Genomic DNA, 20,953 nt, shown 5'->3' on the forward strand with positions numbered 1-20,953 from the left:
AGGATGTAAGTACAGTAGTCACTTGAGTTATGCAAGTGTTGCGTTGGTATACACCCTCGTGTAACTCAAATTTCACGTAAATTGGGGGGAGGCTTTTTTTCCCTGGTGGAACTCATGTTCTGCAGCCAGGGCAGCAGCAGGAGCACCTGGAGCTCCTTTTGAAAGGTAAGTCCTGGGGTTGTGGGGGGAAGGCAGTTGGGGAGGGTTAAGCCTGGCGGTGGGTTGGGGCTGTGGGAGGGGAGCAGGGGGTTTAAGCCTGGCAGTGGGTTGGGGATGTGGGAGGGGAGCTGGGGGTTTAAGCCTGGCGGTGGGTTGGGGCTGTGGGAAGGGAGCAAGGGGTTTAAGTCTGGCAGTGGGTTAGGGCTGCAGCAGGGGTTGGGGGGGTAGAGTTGAGCCAGAGCCACACGGGCATGTTTGAACTGGGGTAGTGGGGTGAGCCAGAGCCATGCATGGGGGGAGGGGGTTGAACCAGGGCAGGGGGTTGTGTGGGATGGGATTGAGCAGAGCTGGGGGGAGTGGGATATTTTGTTGTGCTTAACTCGCAATCACGAATTTCAAGGGTTTACTGGATAATACAAGTAGTAATGTAATCAGTCTCTGTTCTGCAGGAACTGTGGTGTTATGCCTCAGTTCTGCATGGGTGTCTACATGGAGATCAGTGCAAGATCAATGTTTTAATTACCACACTGTATGCAATGGTATCTCTCTCTCAAGGGAGATTATGCCTATACTGTGGGAGGTGGGGAAGTGAAGGAAAGCAACTAATTATCTAGCGTATGCATTAGCTGGATAATATTTTTAACTCTGTCTGGAGTTCCCCGGTGACTGTGAATCTGATTTTCTCCTTTGGTGTATGAGCATGAAGTGAAGCTACAAAAGGTAATAGTGGCAGTGTCTCTGTGATGGTGGAATTAAAGGATAGATGCAGTATGGGGAATTCATGTTTAATAGCTGCTTCAGCTGAGAGATGACAGTGCTCAGTATGATCCATTGCTTTTCTGCACATCAGGATCAGATCAGTGATTTAGCAAGAGGGAAGAGAAACACACTGCATAAATGACTCGATAGTTGAATCCTGCTGATTTCTTCAGGTGTAAAGGACTAATTAGGAGAAAGAGGGGTCCAGTCTCAGCATACTAATTCTTCAGGTAGCGTGGGGTGCGTATGTATGCAGTATATAAGAGAGACTTTATGTCTTAATGAAAATCTTCTCCTGTGGAGATTTTTTATTTTGCTTTTTTCCAGTGAAGAACAACACACACAGATGAAGTGAACACAATATTTGCAGGAATTACATGTGAGAGTGATGTATACACTCCAGGGAAAATGTTACCCACCCACACCAATGCCTGGGATTAATTGATGGGGCCAGCAGTGAAGGAATAACAGTCCCAATGGCAAGAGAGGGATACTCTCACCCAGGGACAGAAGGTAGCTCCTCCTGAGGAGTCTTTGGCAGCTGTTGGTCAGCTGGCAGAGAAGGATGATGATTAGCCAGCATTCCCCAGCTCTCAGGATTTAGCCCAGCACAGGAGCTGGGTGGAATCTCTTTGGGCTCGATTCCGGCAGCCCTGCTGGAAGTAGGAATGGGAAACTGGCCTGACAAATGGGGTGGGTCCACCCAGTTGCCAGTTTAGAGGGTCAGAAGGACCATAGGCCACTTGGGAGAGGAGGTATTTTGTCTTCCTTGCAGCACTTGCAAGCCACAGTGGGTTAAGTGGGAATGTGCTTGGTACCAAACTGGGGTGGTGGTGTTTGTCATCACTTGCCACTGGTTTCTGGTGCAGTTAATGGAATAAAATGAAAGGTCGCCAGAGAGATTTTGGTGATAGGCCTTGGGCCTTTGTAGGCCAAGATTCCCATCCAACTGCACCTTCTGTCCCCCTGGTCAGGGGAGGGTGCTGGGGTTCTGAGTGAGCTGCATCCTGTGGTATAGGCTGAGGAGAAACTACATTGTCACACAAGTTCCATGGTAAGGAGCCCTAGAAGCAATTAAATGCCTGGTGTAGGAAAGGATGGGTGAGTAGAGCCCCACCCTTGTGTTGAAGTTTGGTAAAAATTATGGGATCCTGCTTAATTCCATGCATGTGTCTGTCTTAATTTTGCTGATGTATCCACATCAAAGGAAGCCAGGCGTCCCTTGCGAGAACAGTTAAACTGGTCGTATCTGTGGAGTGCATCTTGTCTGGGATTGGATTGAGCACTCATTCATGCCCAGTCTTTGTAATGAAATGCACTTGGAAAAAGATTTCATTCGAACGCCCTTGTCAGCCTTAGCTGGCCAAATCTTACGTGAAATGTGCTGCTGGAACAGGTCATTCGGCAAGATCGGCCAGCTCCATTTCATGGGTGTTCAGAGCTGCACTCCTGTCACAACGTTCAACTATTTTGCTAGTCTTTAAAGTGCTACTTAACTGCTTTTTGTTTTGATAGTGTATAGACTAGCACGGCTTCCTCTCTGTTACTATTCAAAAAGCAGGTGACTGCTTGCCTCTTCCTTCCATGCTCATGTTCCCAGACATGTCAGACTCAATCATATGTAAATAGCCAGTCCGTGAAATCACCTAATAATATCAGTGAGCAGCAGCAAATGGCTTTGGGGAGCAATGAATAAGAAATCCTATGAACTAATCACTAGAGATCCAAAAAAAAACCATCCAGACTCCTCATTTGCGAGCATATTACAGTAGTGTAATGAATTGCTAGGGGAATTCAAGTTGGTGTTGATTGCTGATGTGCTTTTCTACTTGTTTGCTCAAGGGAACTCAATGGCTTTCATCCTGAACACCGGCTTGTGAAGCTTCTGATATTCCAGACATGGCTGACTTCGCTTGTCTGTGTGGATCATTGAGGGACTAGCATTTGTAAGCGCCTCATAAAAAGGTCACATGGGAATAAATGTACATAAATACCAATTGCATCAAGCACCATTTTATCAAGGCTCAGTTGGTGTATTTTGCAGGGGCCTGCAGCAAATGGAACGCAATTAAAATTTCACAGTCTCATTAGCCATCCTCCATCATATGTAAGACTCTGCATGGAAAAAAATCTCAGTACAGTAACTCCTGACTTCAAGTCCTCCCAGTTAACATTGTCTTGTGGCCCCCGCACTGCTGCGGGGCATGCAGACTCTGGCTCCAGCCCCCTTGGGGCTCCTGCACTGTCCCAGTACTCTCTCGTCCTGCCACTGATGTAGCTGGAGGAGAGAGTATGGAATTTGAGAGGTGCAGCCTATAGTTTAAAGTCACACAGTGTTCCATTGTAAAGTTGTTCAGCTCACCCTGCTCTGCTCACCCTCTTGACATTCCAGCTAGGCTGTGTGCAAGCCCTGACTCTGCTTCCCAGCAGGAGCACCAGGTGGCAGAAAGGGCAAGCCCCCCTACCACAACACCACTCCCTAAGTGGAATGCTGGGTGGGCAGAGCAGGGCAAGCCCCTGAGCCCCAACTCTGTTACACCCCTGCTTCCACTAAGCTTCACAATCATCACTGCTGAGTACAGTATTAAATTGTTATAACTGATATAAAACGTATACTGTGTATGCCTGTAATGTCTTTTGTCTGGTGAAAAAAAATTCCCTGGAATTTAACCCTCCCTGTTTACATTATTCTTATGGAGAACTTGGATTCCCTTAACATTGTTTGGCACATTTCAGGGACATAACCACAACATTAAGCGAGAAGTTAATGTACTGCCCTGGACCTTCAAATGTTTGTCAAGGAGCCAGTGTGATACAGGACATTTCCAAGCCATCATTTCAGATGGGCTTCTAGCTTGCCCCAAGAAGGGGTTGGAAAGCCCGGCTGTTGAACCAAGATATAAATTAGCTGTATTCAGAACATGGAGCCGGTACTCTATACTGTGTGTGGATGATACGGGAAGTGACTGTCATGGGGCTTTCACCCATTAGTCAAAAGTTACATCTCTGTTCCAAATCATTTTTTTTTTTTGCAGGAGCGTGTGTGTGTAGAAATATCTCACTTGCAGCTGCTTTGGGAGAGACAGGCCTTTTTGCAAAAATATTTTAGTTGTACCATTCTCTCTCAGTAACTGACAGTGTTCCCTGTAAGCTGAGTGTTTCAGCAGCCGCCCATGAGAGATTTAAGTGCCGCCCACCCGATTACCTGAGTGCTCACAGGCAGCAGCACGTGTTTCTGCTGGTGGTGCATATCCACGGGCTGAGCCGTCGACCGGTGGACCCCATTTTCTGTGACCCATTAGTAAGTGATAAAACCAACCCTTGATCAGCAAAGCTGACCACAGAGGTCACGTAAAAACGTGCCAACTGCCAATGAATGGGTTACGTTCTTTTTAGATCCTACGCTTTTCCTGTAGTGCTGGGATACGCTGATTCTCAAAGCATTTGAGAGCCTGTACAATGGTTTGCTGCCAGGACAATCTGTCCTGAACTAGAATATGAGGTTCACTGGATGACGTCACATTGGCCTTTATGATGTCTTTATAGTGCTTACACTGACCACTGATAGAGTATGTTCCATGAGCAAGCTGACCATAGAAGACAATCTTTGGTATCCGTGTATCATCCATCATCATAACGTGACCAATCCAGCAAAACTGTTCCTAATCATTTCGTTCGGCAGTCTTCCTCAGACAGTGCATATGGAACCGATCAAGTTTCAAAACGTGGCCCCAATACATTGTCCATGACTCCAAGCAGGATATTCAGAACAACTGCCTGATAAACTGCTACCTTAGTATGGAGCTTACCACCATGGTCATTCCACAGGTGTGAGGTCAATTTTTCCAAAGGCGGCACTGGCTTTGGCTAATCCAGCAGTTACATCATGATCCACGTTTACGCTTGAGAACAGTATGCTTCCAAGATAGTGAACTTGTCAACAGCCTTAAAGATGGTACCAACAGCAGTGCTCCCTGGAGTGCTGCTGGGCTCTTTCCAAACAGACTGAGGCATAACTTTTGTCTTCTTGAAGCTCACTATGGCTACATCTACACGTGCACGCTACATCGAAATAGGCTATTTCGATGAATAACGTCTACACGTCCTCCACGGCCGGCAACGTCGATGTTCAACTTCGACGTTGCGCAGCCCAACATTGAAATAGGCGCAGCGAGGGAACGTCTACACGCCAGAGTAGCACACATCGAAATAGGGATGCCAGGCACAGGTGCAGACAGGGTCACAGGGCAGACTAGCGCTTCCGGGGCAACAGCTAGCCGCTCCCTTAAAGGGCCCCTCCCAGACACACTCAGCCTGCACAGCACGCGGTCTGAGGAGCCATAGGCACACAGACCCCGGGCGCCGCAGTCATGGACCCCCAGCAGCAGCAGCAGCAGCAGCAGCCAGAGGTCCACCCAGCCCTCCCGGCAGGAGCAGGGCTTGCCCTGCTCCATGCCATGCGGGAGGCAGCTGAGCACCTCCTTCCTACACCAGAGGAGGAGCTGCCCCCAGGGCAGCAGGGCTCAACCCCTAACCCTGCAGCACCCCGCCCCCCCCCCCCGCCTCACACGCCAGCAGCTGTGGAGCTACCCCACCAGCACCGACTGATGGGAGCGGCTGGTGCTTGGGGAGTGGGACGACGACCGCTGGCTCAGGAACTTCAGGATGAGCCGGCAGACATTTCTGGAGCTGTGCCAGTGGCTCACCCCGGCACTCAGGCACCAGGACACGGCCATGCGGCGTGCCCTCACAGTGCAGAAACGGGTCGGCATCGCTGTCTGGAAGCTGGCCACTCCCCACAGCTACCGATCCGTGGGACAGCAGTTTGGTGTCGGCAAGGCCACCGTCGGGGCTGTCCTCATGGAGGTAAGAGATCCCACGGGGGGAGGGCAGGACAGGGGAGGGGGGCCCGGGCAGAGGAAGGCAGGGGAGGGGAGGGGAGGGGAGGCCAGGGTAGGGGAGGGCAGGGCAGGGGAGGGGGGCCCAGGCACAGGAGGGCAGGGCAGGGCAGGGCAGGGCCACGCACACCCTGCTCACCCCTCATTGGTGCTGTCCCATGTGCTTTCTCTGCAGGTTGTGCGTGCCATCAACGCCATGCTCCTGCACAGGCTCGTGAGGCTGGGGGACCCAGATGCCACCATCGCAGCCTTTGCCACCCTGGGCTTCCCCAACTGCTTCGGGGCTCTGGATGGGACTCACATCCCCATCAACGCCCCGCATCACAGTGGAGGACGATACCTGAATCGCAAGGGCTACCATTCTGTCGTCCTCCAGGCCTTGGTGGACAGCCGGGGACGTTTCCAGGACATTTATGTGGGCTGGCCTGGCAGCACCCACGACGCCCGGGTTTTCCGGAACTCGGGCCTGTGCCGCCGGCTGGAGGCGGGGACCCACATCCCCCAGCAGGAGATCCCTCTGGGGGACACCACCATGCCCTTCTGCGTCATCGCAGATGCGGCATACCCCCTCTGGCCGTGGCTCATGCACCCGTACACGGGCCATCTCTCCGCTAGCCAGGAGCGCTTCAACGAGCACCTGAACCACGCGCGCCAGGTGGTGGAGCGCTCATTTGGCCACCTGAAGGGACGCTGGAGATGTCTCCTGACCCGCCTGGATGCGGGCCCCAACAACATCCCCCAGATTGTGGGTGCCTGCTGCGCCCTGCACAATTTGGTGGAGAGCAAGGGGGAGACCTTTTTCCAGGGCTGGGCTGCGGAGGCCGGCAGGGCAGACGTCCAGCCACCTGCTGCCCCCCAGTCGGCAGGTGGACCCCAAAGGGACCCGGGTCTGGGAGGCCCTGCAGGCCCACTTCAATGATGAGGCCGCGGGGTGAACTCTGCCCAGGCCCCCCACTGCCCACCCCTTCCTCCACCACACTCCTGCCCCAACGCCCACACCATGGAGCACCCTACTGCACGCCCCTCCCACTTTTCCTGGACAAATGACAGCACGCACTTGTGGCTGAACTTAAACTGGTTTTTCTTTTAGAACTTTTTTTTTAACTGTAAATATATGAAACAAGAACAAACTATATACAACATGTGGAAACAAACTAATATGTACAAATAAAACAATACTAACAAACAAGTGTCCTCATTAATAAAAAGAAAACCGGGGAGGATAAAGGGGAGAACTATTTACATGGGGGGGACGGGGCAAACGGGGGGCACCAAATAAGAGGGTCAAACTATATGCAAGGGGGGGGCCACGTCCCAGGCCCCTCGCCCCTATAGTTGGGCACTGGGCATGGCCGGCTGGGAGCCCCGCCGCAGTCGCAGCCCCGCCGCGGTCGCAGCCCTGTCCAGGGCTGGCTGGGGGCGGGCCGGACCGGAAGATATGCCCGGCGAATCTCAGGTGGCTCCAGGGGTCCCTCAGCGCTCCGGCCCTCAGCGGTGGGTGGCGGGGCGACGGCGGACGGGACGGCGACGGGCGGAGCTGCTGGTGGTGCGGCTGGTGGAGCAGGCATGGCGGGCGCTGCGGTGGCCGGCGCAGCATGGGGGGCCAGGTAGTCCACCAGGCGGTTGAAAGTCTCCATGTAGGCCCCCCATGCCTCTTGGCGCCAGGCCAGCGCCCGCTCCTGCAGCTGCAGGTGCTGCTCCGCAACCTCCAGCTGCCGACGGTGGATGGCCAGCAGCTGGGGGTCCGTCGCCGTCGGCTGGTGGTGGCGCGAGGTCCACCATCTAGCCCGCTGTGGGGCCGGTCAGTCCTCGGCCAAGGGGCTGGCCTGGAGCAATGGTCCCTGATGCCTCGCCGGCGCTCTCTTCTGGTCCTTCTGATGGTGCAGGTGCAGGACACAGGAGAGGAGGAGGGGAAGAAGAATGGAGACAGGCGTTAGTGTGGGCCCCGAGCCGTGGCCTTTGTCCCCCCAGCCCTGTGCTGCAGGTTCCCCATCCCCATCCCCGGGAGATGCTGCTGTGATGGATGGGGTTCAGGGGTCCCCCTGCCCTGCACCCCGTCCCCTGGTGGGAGCGACTCTCACTTCACTCCGCAGGGTCTGACAGCAGGAGAGGTTTCTTAGGCCACAGATGCCCAGTTTCTCCCAGGAGTGACAGCACCAGCTGTCGGAAGAGACAGTCCTTCCAACCCGTCCTGGGGAGAAGACCCCAAGAGGTGCCCCTCTGGGATGCAGCTTTCCCCCTCCTCAGGCTGGCTGCCTTCCAGCTCTCCCTTCCCCTAGCGTCTACCTGTGGCCCCCGCCCTCCCCGCCAATTCCAAGCCAGCTCGGCTCCTCCCTCCTGTTTGTTCAGGGCAGAGGTGTCACCTGCCAGCTGTAGCCCCAGGATCCTCCTTTGCCCCTGGGAGCTATTCGGCTCTTGGTGCTCATATGTAGCCTGAGTCTCCCTTTTGCACTCCCCCCACTCCGTCACATGCTGCTGCTGCTGCTGCTGTTGCTGCTGCTGCTGCTGCGGGGTATCCCACCCCCTCCTCCCGGGGGTCCCTCGAGGTTCCGCTCCCCCCTGCCCCGGGGATGGGGCATGGCACTGCCGTGCGTGGTGCGGGGGGGCAGGGGCTGATGCACTGCTGTGAGGGACATGGCCCTGCTGTCCTTGGGGCCATGGCCATGTGAGCATGTGGGGGGCCCTGGACACATATCTATTACCCCCTGCCCCTAAGCCCAGGGGTGTACACCAGAGGGGGGTACATGCCTGTCGGTCCACTCCCACGGTCTGGAGATCCCAGGGGGGCGGAGGCCCGGCTGCTGCTCCGGGATGGCAGGAGGAGGATATGCAGCCCGGATTCTGCGGAAGAGGAGCCCCCCCTCTTCCTCCTCCTCCTCCTGCCGCGATGTCCCGGGGGTGGGCTCCGGGGGGGGGGGGGGGGGGGGCCCGGGGTGCAGGGCTTACCTCCGGGGTGGACTCCAGCTGCAGGGCCTGCTGGGGCTCGTCGGCCGAGGTATCAAGGGTGGCCGGAGGGGAGGAGGTGTGCCGGGGGCCCAGGATGTCCCTGAGCTCCCTGTAAAAGGGGCAAGTGACGGGGGCGGCCCCAGATCGGCTGGCCGCATCCCGGGCCTGGGAGTAACCCTGCCGCAGCTCCTTCACCTTACTCCTGACGTGATCAGGAGTGCGGGCAGGGTGACCCCGGGCAGCCAGGCCATCGGCCAGCCGAGCGAACGCTTCCGCGTTCCGCCTCTTGCTCCCCATTACCTGGAGCACCTCCTCCTCACTCCAGAGCCCCAGCAGGTCCCGCAGCTCGGCCTCCGTCCAGGAGGGGCCCCGCTGCCGCTTGCCAGCCTGGCTTCCCTTCTGGCTGGGCTGGCTGCCCTGGCTCCCCTTGGGGGGGTCCCCTGGGGGCGCTGGGGGGGCTGCCGGGCAGCCATGGCAGCTGGGTGGGTGGCTGAGGAACGTGCAGGCTGGCCGCGTGTCTGGGCTACCGCCTGCACGTTCCCTCAGCTTCCTGCACAGGAAGGGAGTGGGAGGGGACCTTTAAGGGGCCGCTCCATGCGGCCACCATTGAGCTGAGGGGCTGGAGAGAGCGCCTCTCAACCCCTCAGCTGATGGCCGCCATGGAGGACCCGGCAATTTTTACATTGCGGGACGCGCAACGACTACACGGTCCCTACTTCGACGTTCAACGTCGAAGTAGGGCGCTATTCCTATCCCCTCATGGGGTTAGCGACTTTGACGTCTCGCCGCGTAATATCGAAGTTAACTTCGAAATAGCGCCCGACGCATTATAGCCGTGATGGGCGCTATTTCGAAGTTAGTGCCGCTACTTCAAAGTAGTGTGCACGTGTAGACACGGCTTGTGAGGCCAAAATGGTGAGCAGAAATAACAAAGCAATCCAAAAGCTCAGGAGCATCTTTTACTGAATGAGCCAACAATGCACAGTCATCAGCAGACAATGTGGTGCACACCCATGTGTGCCTGGGTGCACATAACAAAATTTATTGCATCCATGGATGGAAAAAATTAAAGAGAACATTGGTAATCAACCAGGTTGTGAGTCACACTGAAAGGATTTGAAAGGGGAAGAATGGGAGGAGTTTTCCTATCCTGTACCCCGTGCAATGGTCATCCCTCGCCTCAGTTTTTCATTCCTTGGGGACAGGGAGTTTGCAAATCTAGCACTGCTGAACTCTCAAAAGAGATGCTTGTGCGCCAGCCGCGAGAGATGAGCTGGCATAGCTGGGGAGAATGGGTGCTACTCCCTCCCTGTGAAGTTCCTGTGCAGCTGCTACTGGGAACCTGCTTTTCCCCTGAGACCATGGAAGATGTCAGGAAAAAATGCTTCTGGGAACTCTCAATAGCATCCTGACTCTACATCCCCGTGTGTGGGCTGTGGCTTAAGCTACAGCACCCATCAAAACTGATAACAGAGAACACGAAGGCTTTCATTCGTGGTGAAAAACATTTCACGGTGGCTGTGCTGAGGTTTCTGTCACATTGCTTCATCTAGGCTTTTATAATTCTCTTTCCCCCACAAATGCAGAAAAAGCTTCATAAGACTAGTAATACTTAGCCTGTTTTCTTTTGTATCATATTGATTATGTGACATTAAGATTTATTCAGCTATTTCGCCTCTCTTTGAAGATATTTATAATTAGTAGCTGTCTAGTGGAGTCTGTTCTGCATGCGGAATGTTTGCTGTGGTTCTAATAAAAACTTGTATTTTGGTAGTTCTGTTTACATCTCAAACTCCCTTGCCTTCAAGTATCTACCCCCTACCCCCCATTCAAATCCTTTTATAAATATGTTTCTTCTAATTTGCTTTATCAATACTAATCTGCCAACTAAAGAAGTATCATTATTGGCAGTAGTGTGTTATAGTTATCCCACTGTGAGGCAAAACATCATTCTTAAATCCATCTTGTAACTATCACTCAAATGGTGGGCCTGATCTCTTCTGTCTTAAGTTGGTATCAGACGAGAATGACTCAGTTTAATGTATAGGTGTTACACGCTGGTGTAAAACTGTCCTGAAAAAAGAATCAGGCCGATATAGTTATATTGTGTTTTTCTGAAAACAATAATATGCATAATGAATCCAGGATAATGACTTACTTTCTCTCATACCATAAAATGATGAATAAACTGGCTTTTAACAGATGACAACTGATAATAAATTTACCCTTAGAGATGCTAGCAAGTGTCCATTGTTTTTCTGGTGGCTTGTTTGTGCTTTTGCACATACCAGTAGTTCCACTGAGGCCATTTCAACTACTGGTGTGCATGAAGCAAGGATTATTTGGCCCTGATGAGTGCTTTTAATGTGCTTTTTTACTTAAACATCCCTCTCTGGCATACAGTACTTTCTTGTAATGCAAAGAGACATTATAATGACCCAAATCAGAACCAGCACTGATACTTCTTAATGCTGCACATATCGAAGTTGGAAAAAATTGCCCTTAAAGCCAGATTTTCCAAAGCTGGCCTTCCTTTTGCAGTGGAAAAGTTTCTTTAATGATACCAGGAATGGGCTCCAAAGCAGTCATAATCTATAGGCAACAATTCTGCCAAGTGCCCCAAAAAGAAGCCTTGCCTCTGAGCAAGCCACTGGGAACAATGCTGAGCTTGTGTCTGCTGGAAATTGTCCTTGGAGCACAAAAATAAATGAAGGTTGTTCTAATAAAATCTTCCTGTGTAGTGAAGGTGAAGCACTTTTAGATTTATGATTAGGGCATAACATCCTTATAGTCAGACCTCATTTGAAGGCTGTTTAATTTTATGGAACAAAATAAATCTTTCCTGTTCAATGCTGTGCACAAAATTCTGCTGCTTCCCTCGAGTAATCAACATGCAATAGATATTTTTTACACAAACATAAGGCAGGCCAGTAAAGGCAGTAGTAGAGAGTAGCCTAAATCACTTTAAGAGCGAGAACTAAATTTGGGAGATGGTAGGAGTGTGAAAGCTCAACCACTGGCAGGTGAGGAGAGTAGTTCTTCTTGGCTTGTTCCAAGTGATTGAAACAATGAAACAAGATGGTCAGTTTTGAATCAAGGGTACTCTGCAGTTTTGTAGCCTGCCAGCTTCTTTGTCTAATAATTGATACTGTTTTTTCTCTGGACCTCTTCCAAACTCTCACCTAGAGAAGCCAAATTCCAGTTTCGTGTAAGTGGCTATAATTTACACAAACCAGTTTGACCGTGGCCCTAAAATAGAAAATTCAGATAGAGTAAAGTAATGACTTTGACATCTGCTGTTAACATGTAAGAAAAAAATAAACTATTCCTTTTTCCTTTGGATGGTTGAAAACTGTTGAGAACGGAAGCATTGGTAACTGTTTCATTTCTGGGTCTCAGGTTTAAAAGTAATTGCCAATGGAATGGTATTCAAAAATGTGTAAAGCTGTAAGGCTTTTATCTAACTGACAAATTCCGTACACAAGTGAGATAGTTATTAGGCTGTCTTTAGTTAAGCACCTTCATATATACAAAAGGCCAGGGGTAAGCCTGTTGTGTTATGCTGTGTTGCTTATGCATACCCAGTCTTCCCTTTTCCCTACACTACTTTTCTGCACTGATTCCAAAATAGGTTTCATATCCATTCTGAGTAACATTCTGGGATTTTTCCCAGGTGAATCAAACGTAAATCACTTCTTTCACAGAAAGCAAGTTTTGCCACAGGTTGGGGTGGGGGCTCGGGGAGGTGGAGGAGGGAGGGTGGGAGGCTTACTTCCTTGGTGAACTTTTAACTCCTGCAGTTGCACTTTTTGCAGCAAATGGCTTTGTTTGGCAAAAGCTAACAGAAAAGAGTTGACTTTTCTTTTATAAATGAGGAATAGAAAATTAAATCCCTGACTGCACTGAAGAATATTCTCACTGCCTCATTTTTAGGAAACTGTCAAACTGCGAGGCTTTGTGTGCAACTAAACAATAATTGAGCATTGCTTGTATCTGTTTCAGAGCTCGTTAAAGAGAAGAGGCAGCAGGGAAATGCACAAAGAAAAGAAGGCATTCACACAGGTACCATTTTCAAGAATGTGTGATGAGTCCTATGGTCGTGTGACTGTTAAATGGGGAAAACTCAAAGCCCCTCTTACTGAATGTTGACAGAACCACCAGAAATGTCAAACAGACCTGATTAGACTTAAATCCACTGAGGCCTTTCAGATAATTGGGAAGCAATTTAGGATGTGAATTTGATTTTTAAACCACGCAGTTCTTCAGTTTTATTCTCATCTCTGGTATTTAAACTAGGTTTAGTTAAAGGTTTTCTTGAGGAGAAGAAAATCACCTTGCCTCGCAAACTGTTTCATAGCTCAGGGCCTAACTAAATTTATACATGGTGCCAAAGTTTTTGTGTTGATGAACATCTTGGCACCGCATGGAGTTCACACCTGAAACAACACCTAAAGTGTTTTTTCTGGTGTCAGAACCTAAGATTGATTTCTCAGGTAAGGTGAACAACATGTGAACTTAAAAATATTTGCTTCCTTTAAATCAGTTAAAATAAAGAGGCTGTGCTAATGGCTCTCCTCACTTGACTGCTGATATTATTGAATTTCCTTAGGCTTATTCTCCCCCGGAAAGCAGTCTGAACAGATTCCTTTCCTTTGCGTGCTGACTGCAGTGGTTGAAGTCTTGTCTAGACTCCATGCCATTAGTGATTTAATAAGGCTGAGATGGGGGTAGGATTTCAGATCGCTGTGAAAAGGTGTCAATAGCAGCATCACAGTTCTGGTGGAGAGAAAAATTGTATCTCTGGTTTCTCTCTCCAGTTCGCCTCAGCAGCCCCCATCTGCAAATGGAATATATTAATGTGACGTCATCCTTATAGGTTTACTCTAAGGTGATGGCCTCTTAACAGCCGTTCATTTCTAATAATAGTAATAAAACACCAGTACCTTATGTCATGACCAGACCCTGCCACCTGGGTAAGATGGGAGAAGGGAGATTTACTGCCCCAGTGGTATCTGCAAGTGCCCCAGTGGTATCTGCAAGTGCCCAACATTCAGAGGATGCTGCAGACAGAATGCCTCTGGGTAAGAATTGAACAGAAGCTGCCTTTGAAAGGGTATAAACTTTGGGTGACCATCTGTCCCATATTGCGTGGGACAGTCCTGTATATGGGATGCCAAAAAGGCGTCCCAACTTATTTTTTAAAAGGTACAAATTGTCTCACATTTGGGCTGTCCGTGTCCTCCCACCCCCATCCCCCCACTGACCTTTTTCGCTAGCAGCTGCGCAGGCACAGCTGCTTGTGGGAGTCACTTCCCCCACCCTTGGGGGAGCATGGGCAGCTGCTATGTCCCTGCCGCTTCCCCAGGGCTCGGGGAGCGCTGGCAGCCGTGACTTCCCTGGCACTCCATGGCAGGGCTGGCGGCTGCTGCTTCCCTTGGGCTCCCAGGGAGGCTGGCAGCTGCGGCTTCCCCGGGGCTCTCGGGGAGTGCCAGAGGCTGCCGCCTCCTTCCCAACTCCCGGGGGTTTGGTGGAGCTGGGAGGAGCTGACCTCCCCACCATATCTCCCTGTCCCATATTTAGGGCAGAGAGATATGGTCGCCCTACGTAAGCCCAACTCCCAACCTGGCAAAAATCTGGGAGGAGAGCACATTTCCTCCCCCACATCACCTGTGATGAGGATGCTTATTTAAATGATCAGATATTTGGGTCTGAAAGCACATGGCAAAACTCTTGGGTTTCTAATATTGGGATTCTAAGTGAGGGCTTGGTCATGCCCACTTTCTGTTGTCTGGTGCTGCTGGCAGCATGAACATTCTTTTTCTGTGTGCTCAGGGAAAGAAAGCGTGTTCAAAAATAGAGGATTCCTTAGGCTCCCATCCCCCAGTTTGATAGCCGTTTGATTCTATCTGTGCTCTTAAATGTTCATAGACCGCAGGAGAACCAAAACGAGACAGCAGAAATGTAGCACTTTGAAGACTAGCAAAGTGATTTATTTGGTGATGAGCTTTCATGGAACAGACCCACTTCTTCAGAACAAAGCTCATTACTGCATAAATCATTTTGTTAGTCTTGAAAATGCTACATTTCTGCTGCTTTGTTCTGTTGGAGTACAGACTAACAAGGCTACCACTTTGTTACAGGAGAACCAGTTTTTCGCCTACTGTTTGTTCGAAAATATACAGAACAGTTTCATTCTCTATGGAACAGAACCAGTAAATACTGGTAAAATTATTTCTGCCTTGAAATAAAAGGAAACCAAAACAAGTCTTTGAATTGTGCTTCTCCACCATCATGTTTATTGAAGAAAAAAGTTTCTATGCAGCAGAGCTGCACAATGAAGCTCCTTGAGAAGTGCTGGGCAGCAGTCAAAATGCAAAGGAAATAGCACACGATGTGGGTTGGCCCTCAGCTAGCTGCTCAGGTACAAGCCCTGGTACCTTGCAATGAAATAAATGCTTAACCACCTTCTGCCTGGCAATACCTTGGATCAGGTAGGGGTGAGGCAGAGGTAGCTTCTTTCTGTTTCTCTTTGCGTCTTCCTGCCGGCAGAAGAAACACCATATTTTGGAATTTTTGATCATATCCTCAATCTCATTACAGACTTTACACTGCATATCTAATTTTAGTTTTATCCCTACCTCTTCCTTTCTCTATCTTCATGTTCTATTTTGGTCTCATTTAAAGTACATACTCTTTGGGGCAGAGTCCCACCTTTTTTTCCCCCAAATCTCCCTGAAGTATCCGGCAAAGTTATGCTACAGTGTACGAATATTCATTATCAATAATCAGTCCAAAAGGATTCTTAATGACCTCTTAATGTCAGTGCCTGGCACTGTTAATGTTAGAAGACTTCTGTATTTTCACTGGCTTTGCTTTTCCCATGCCGTCAGGCATACATGTCACGTTTAGGAGAGTTTCTGTATGCAGACGTGAAATATAATCAGACAGTGACGTAGCCCTGCTTTTAACTCCTGTGATTTCAACCTCTTGTTCCTCCACAGCGGGGTGGGCAACAATGTTTGAGGTCGGGGGGTGGCACTCCAAGATTGTAATAAGTGGTCAAGGGCCGCACTTTTCTATGAAGGTAATGTGGGGCCTGGAGCCAAAAGTGGGTGCAGACAGGAGTTCAGAGTAGGGATTGAGGTTCAGGAGAGGGTATAGGATCTGAGAGGGGGTTTGGGTGGAGGGGAGAGGGTTGTGACCTGAGGCAGAGGATTGGGGTACAGGAGAGGATTCTGGCCAGGGGGATGGATGTAGGAAGGGGTGCTGGGTCTGGGAGGGAACTGTGACCTGGGGCAGAGGGGGTTGCAGAGGGCTTGGGAGGTGAAGTGAGGCAGGAGGGGATGGGATAGGAAAGGGGTGGTAACCTGAGGCAGAGGGTTGTGAGGAGTGTGGGGCTGGGGTGCCAGAGGCCAACTCTGGCCAAGAGGCGCTTGCCCACGTGACTCCCAGCCAGCAGCCCAGCAGGACCTCAGGTAGGCTCTCTGCCTGCTGCAGCCCCAGGCTGCTCAAAGTGGCTGGCTGATGGAGCCATGTGCCTCTCTGCACCATGTGCCCCAGGGAAGGGGAGACTTTGTATGCTGCCTCCACCTTCAGCACAGTCCTCGACATTCTCATTCCCAGTTTCCGGACAATGGGAGCAGCGAGGATCATGCTGAGAGTAGAGGCAGTGTGCATCTCCTCCCCCTGCCCTTACCAAGCAGCACACAACGCTTAGAGACACGGGGCCCAGCAGTTCGCTGCTTTGAGTGGCCTGGGTCTGTGGCAGGCAAGAAGCCTGCCTGGGGGTCCCAGCAGGCTGTGGGCCAGATCCAAAGGCTTGGTGGTCTGGATCCAGTCTGCAAGGTGTGTCTTATCTGCCTCTGCTCCAGAATGTCAAAAATGGTACTCCTTCCCTTCTTGTCTCTAAAATTATTTAAATAACATAAGTCTCAGCTTGATCTCCCTGATCTATTAATTTCCTTAATTTGCAATATTTTTAAACCTGTATTGTCAGTAAAGATGTCCTACATACTGCTATTTTAAAAATGATTTCAGCTGGTCAAGAAATTATTGATATTTCTTCTACATGAAGTTTCAGAGGGGGTCACGTGCCTGAAAGTTGGTGTCTTATGCTTCTGGCATGCATAGATGATACAGATGAACCTGTTGTGAGTGTCCTATCCCCTTGGAAAAGCTCACAAAAGGATTGAGTTTTCTGTTATTGTGCATGTGAACTAGAGAAATATCTGCCACCTTTCCAAATGGAATCCATATTTGGTAGTTGGGACTAAAACCCGGGAATTCTGTTGTCTTGTGTCCGTCCTTTTTTCTCATTATTTTGAATGGAAACAAATTTTCTTTTTCTCTCTTTCTTGTTTTTTCATTTTACTTTAGCAGTTATGAAAAGATTGTTAGACTTAACAATTATCTGATACTTTAAACTTCTAGTCAAAATACTTGTGTTATAAGAATAATAACCAATGATACATTTTGTTGTTAAAACAACACTTCATTCATTCATCTTATATTGCCTCAAGACTAGCTAGGTGACTGTTGTTTATAGACTTGAAATCCAGTGCAAATTAAGTCAGAAATTCTCTTTGATCTTAATGGGAGCAGGGTCAAGCTTGCATTGCTAGCATGCATGAAAGAGATATCAAAACAAAAAGCAGTCAAGTAGCACTTTAAAGACTAGCAAAATGGTTTATTAGGTGAGCTTTCGTGGGACAGACCCACTTCTTCAGACCATAGCCAGACCGGTCTGGCTATGGTCTGAAGAAGTGGGTCTGTCTCACAAAAGCTCACCTAATTAACCATTTTGCTAGTCTTTAAAGTGCTACTTGACTGCTTTTTGTTTTGATAGTGTATAGACTAGCACGGCTTCCTCTTTGTTACTATGAAAGAGATATGTGTGAAGTAACATCTACTGTGTGTATAAGTTACATTCTCAACAAAAGTGGAGATATAGGAACCTCAGTAATTACCCAGGAATTTCCAGGAACACATCTATGTTGCTGGGCTTGGCAGCCAAAGGAAGAAGTAAATAAGCTGAATGCTGTTGGATTTCAAAGAAAGCATAAGGGAAATTTCATAGGGGAGTATTTATGGCTGTTTCTAAAAGAAAAGTGGGTTTGGCCTAAATTTTAAGAATACAAATCCTAGTTCTTAATTTCCTCACAGATGAATCCAGCACTGAGCTAGTTCTTAAAAGTAAAGTTTATAATGGAGGTAATAAATTTATTGTTAGAATTAAAAACTATGCATTCCTTAAGTGTAAAACCACATTCTGCAGCACTGAATACAGATGTTTTACTCTTAAGCCGTGGCCACACTAGCCCCTCCTTTCGGAAGGGCTATGGTAATGTGCACTTTGGAATATGCTAATGAGGTGCTTCCATTAGCATAAGGGCAGCCGCACACGTGACGAAACTGCCGATTTTGAAACATGTGCCACTCGGGGAGGGGGGAGCCTTTCGAAATGGCCCCCTGATTTCAAAAACCCCTTCTTCCTATCTGGTTTTGGGGAAAAAAAATCTGTTATTTAAATAGACTCTGCTTGTTTTAAGGTGAAGGTTTTCTGATGGGCTGAGTTTGGATTTTACAGAGGACTAGTGCTAACATGACTGTATTTCCCTAAACTGAAAGTGGGATGCTGGGAATAAATATAAACCAGGAGTGGGCAGTAATTTTTGATGCGGTGCCACTCTAAGAATTTGAAAAGTGGTTAAGGCTGCACTCTTCCATGATATTAATGGGGGAGGGGCAGGGTCTTGGTTGGAGACTGGGTGCAGAAGGGAGGCTGGAGTAAGGGTCTGAGTGCGGGATAAGCGTTCAGAAGGGGCAGATGGTTTGGGTTTTGTGGGGTAGGAGAGCTAGGGGGAGCAGAGGGCTAGGGTTTCGTGGGGTAGGGATGCAGGGAGTGGTTATGTTCGAGTATGGGCTCAGGAAGGGGGCAAAGGGTTTGTGTTACATGGGGTAGAGGTGCAGAAAGGAGGAGCGCAGATGGTTTGGGTTTTGTGGGCTGGCGTGCCAGGGGAAGCAGAGGGTTTGGGTTGCGTGAACTAAGGATGCAGGAGGGAGACAGAGCGTCTGGATTTTGTGGAGTAAGGGTGCAGGCAGGGCTGAGGACTTGGGTGACGAGGAGAAGCTGTGGTGCCAAAGGCAGGCTGTGGCTGGGAGGTGCTTAGCTGGGTGGCTCTCCGGTCAGCAGCCCAGTAGCTGTTTCTAATTAACCATATTAGTCTGTTGATTCTAACCTCCCCTCTGTGGTTCCACTGCTCAGGACAGGAACTGAACACCATTCCGCCCTCTGCACCCCAAGTTACTGCTCAGTCAGATCTTGTAAACGTCGAGGTGGGTACCTGAGATGCGCTGACTCTGGTTGTCTCCTTTCTTGGTGCAACCCCAGACCTGGCCAGTGGGAGCGGTAAGATTTTGCTGAGGATGGGAGCAGTGTGAAAACTCTCCTCCCCTCCCCCTGGCTCGCAGCATTCAGGGACAGGACATGGCTGGCAGCAGTTGGCAGGCTGGGAGTGGCTTTGGTAGGCCAGATGTGGCCTACAGCCCATATTTCGCCACCCCGATATATAGACCCTTCTGCCCCAGTCCTTCTCCCTCCTGTTTGTCCCCTTTTCCTCCTCGCTGTTACTCGCCTGGCCCCTCCCTATTCCTATTTCCCTTCTTTCCTCCTTCTCGTCACTTCTGCATTGAGAGAATGTGAGCCACCTACCACTGCCATGCAGGGTTGGTCCAAGTCAGGGTCACAGATTCAGTGCCTAATTTGCTCCTAGGGTTGGTAGTTCATAGCGCTGGCACCCCCCGGGCTCCCAGATAACAGCCACCACACTCTGACCACCCAGCTCTTAAGGCATCACTGCTGCCAGCAGTAGCACAGAAGCGAAGGTGGCAATACACCATTCTGTGCCACCTTTACTGCTTCTAGAGGCATCACTGCCTTTGGATATGGGCACCTGGCCAGCAACTGCCTTTCTCCAGATGCCCAGCTGTCCCATTTGTTCTTGCCTGAACATTCCTCTGCACCCCTGTAGGGCAAGGGCAAAGGAGACAAATGTCCAGCTTAGCCAAAAATAAGTCAGCATATCTGGGACAGAGTTTAAAAGAGGACTGTCCTGGCTAAAACAGAATACGTGGTTCCCCTAGTTGGTGTATTCCTTGTTACTGTCACCCCTGGAGGGCCTACATAATGGTTTATGTCACAGGTTACGTGATGGTCACATGCTATTTCCCAACAATAACAGCAACAGTGCTTCTCATTTTCAAGATGATTTACAGGCATTACCTGTTGTGAGGATTCTTTAGTCAAAGTCTAGGGCATGGTTTTTCATTGTGGCAAAACAATCACAGAGTTTGACACGCTCCAGAATGTTTGACATGTTGCTGGGAAGAAAAAGGAGTGGAGACATGAGAAGCAACTTCATTCTTACAGTCACCCTCTGCTTCATTCCTGATGAAATTATCTAACTTATAAATTAAAAGGAAAAAGGGCAAACAAAATGCTGGGCAATTTCATTTGAATAGTTTTTTGTTCTTCATAAAGTTTGTGCAATCTTTGATAGGACCTTGTTGTTTGCAAAACACATGAACACAGTGAAACTATGATTTTTCTATTCATCTGTGAACTGTGTTAATTTCACCAGCCTAAGCTGTGAAATTCGTCAACGTTATCTGTGTCTTGCATATTGTGCACTCATTCTTTCCTTCTGTTTCTGTCAATTGTATGTATATTTAAAAGCTCAAAGGAAAAAATTGAAGATTTTGGTACTTAAACAATTGATTATGCCTTTATTGTATAATAATTCTCTTTTTTGGGGGTGGGGGGATGGCCTTATTGGCAGGAGGACAGCGCTGACTTGAAGTGCCAGCTTCAGTTTGCCAAAGAAGAAACAGTGCTGATGTGCAAGAAAATGGCCAAGCTCGGGAGGGAGAAAGATGAACTGGAACAGGAGCTGCAGAAATACAAGTCCATCTACGGAGAGGTGGACAGTCCCCTTCCTACTGGGGAGGCAGGAGGGCCACCCACCACCAGAGAGGCTGAGCTGAAACTTCACCTGAAATTGGTGGAAGAGGAAGCTAACATATTAGGCAGGAAGATAGTTGAACTGGAGGTGGAGAATAGAGGTATTAAAGCTGAGATGGAGGACATGAGATGCCAATACGAGAGAGAGTGTCTTAGCCGGGACCACATTTCA

The 20,953-nt window shown here is 49.6% G+C and overlaps 1 protein-coding gene across 2 annotated transcripts in view; it reads left to right on the forward strand.

Annotated features, from left to right (window-relative positions):
* MTCL1 (microtubule crosslinking factor 1) overlaps positions 1–20,953 on the forward strand; it is a 181,789-nt gene that overhangs the window by 104,909 nt on the left and 55,927 nt on the right. For both annotated transcript variants that reach the window (XM_074987437.1, XM_074987436.1), the window contains exons 4-5: positions 12,765–12,824; positions 20,600–20,953. The exon at positions 20,600–20,953 is cut by the window's right edge and continues 972 nt beyond it. In XM_074987437.1, coding sequence (XP_074843538.1) covers positions 12,765–12,824; positions 20,600–20,953 — 414 coding nt within the window. The remainder of the gene's footprint in view (positions 1–12,764; positions 12,825–20,599) is intronic.

Source organism: Carettochelys insculpta, chromosome 2 (assembly GCF_033958435.1).
Source record: "Carettochelys insculpta isolate YL-2023 chromosome 2, ASM3395843v1, whole genome shotgun sequence".
Taxonomy (NCBI): Eukaryota; Metazoa; Chordata; order Testudines; family Carettochelyidae; genus Carettochelys; species Carettochelys insculpta.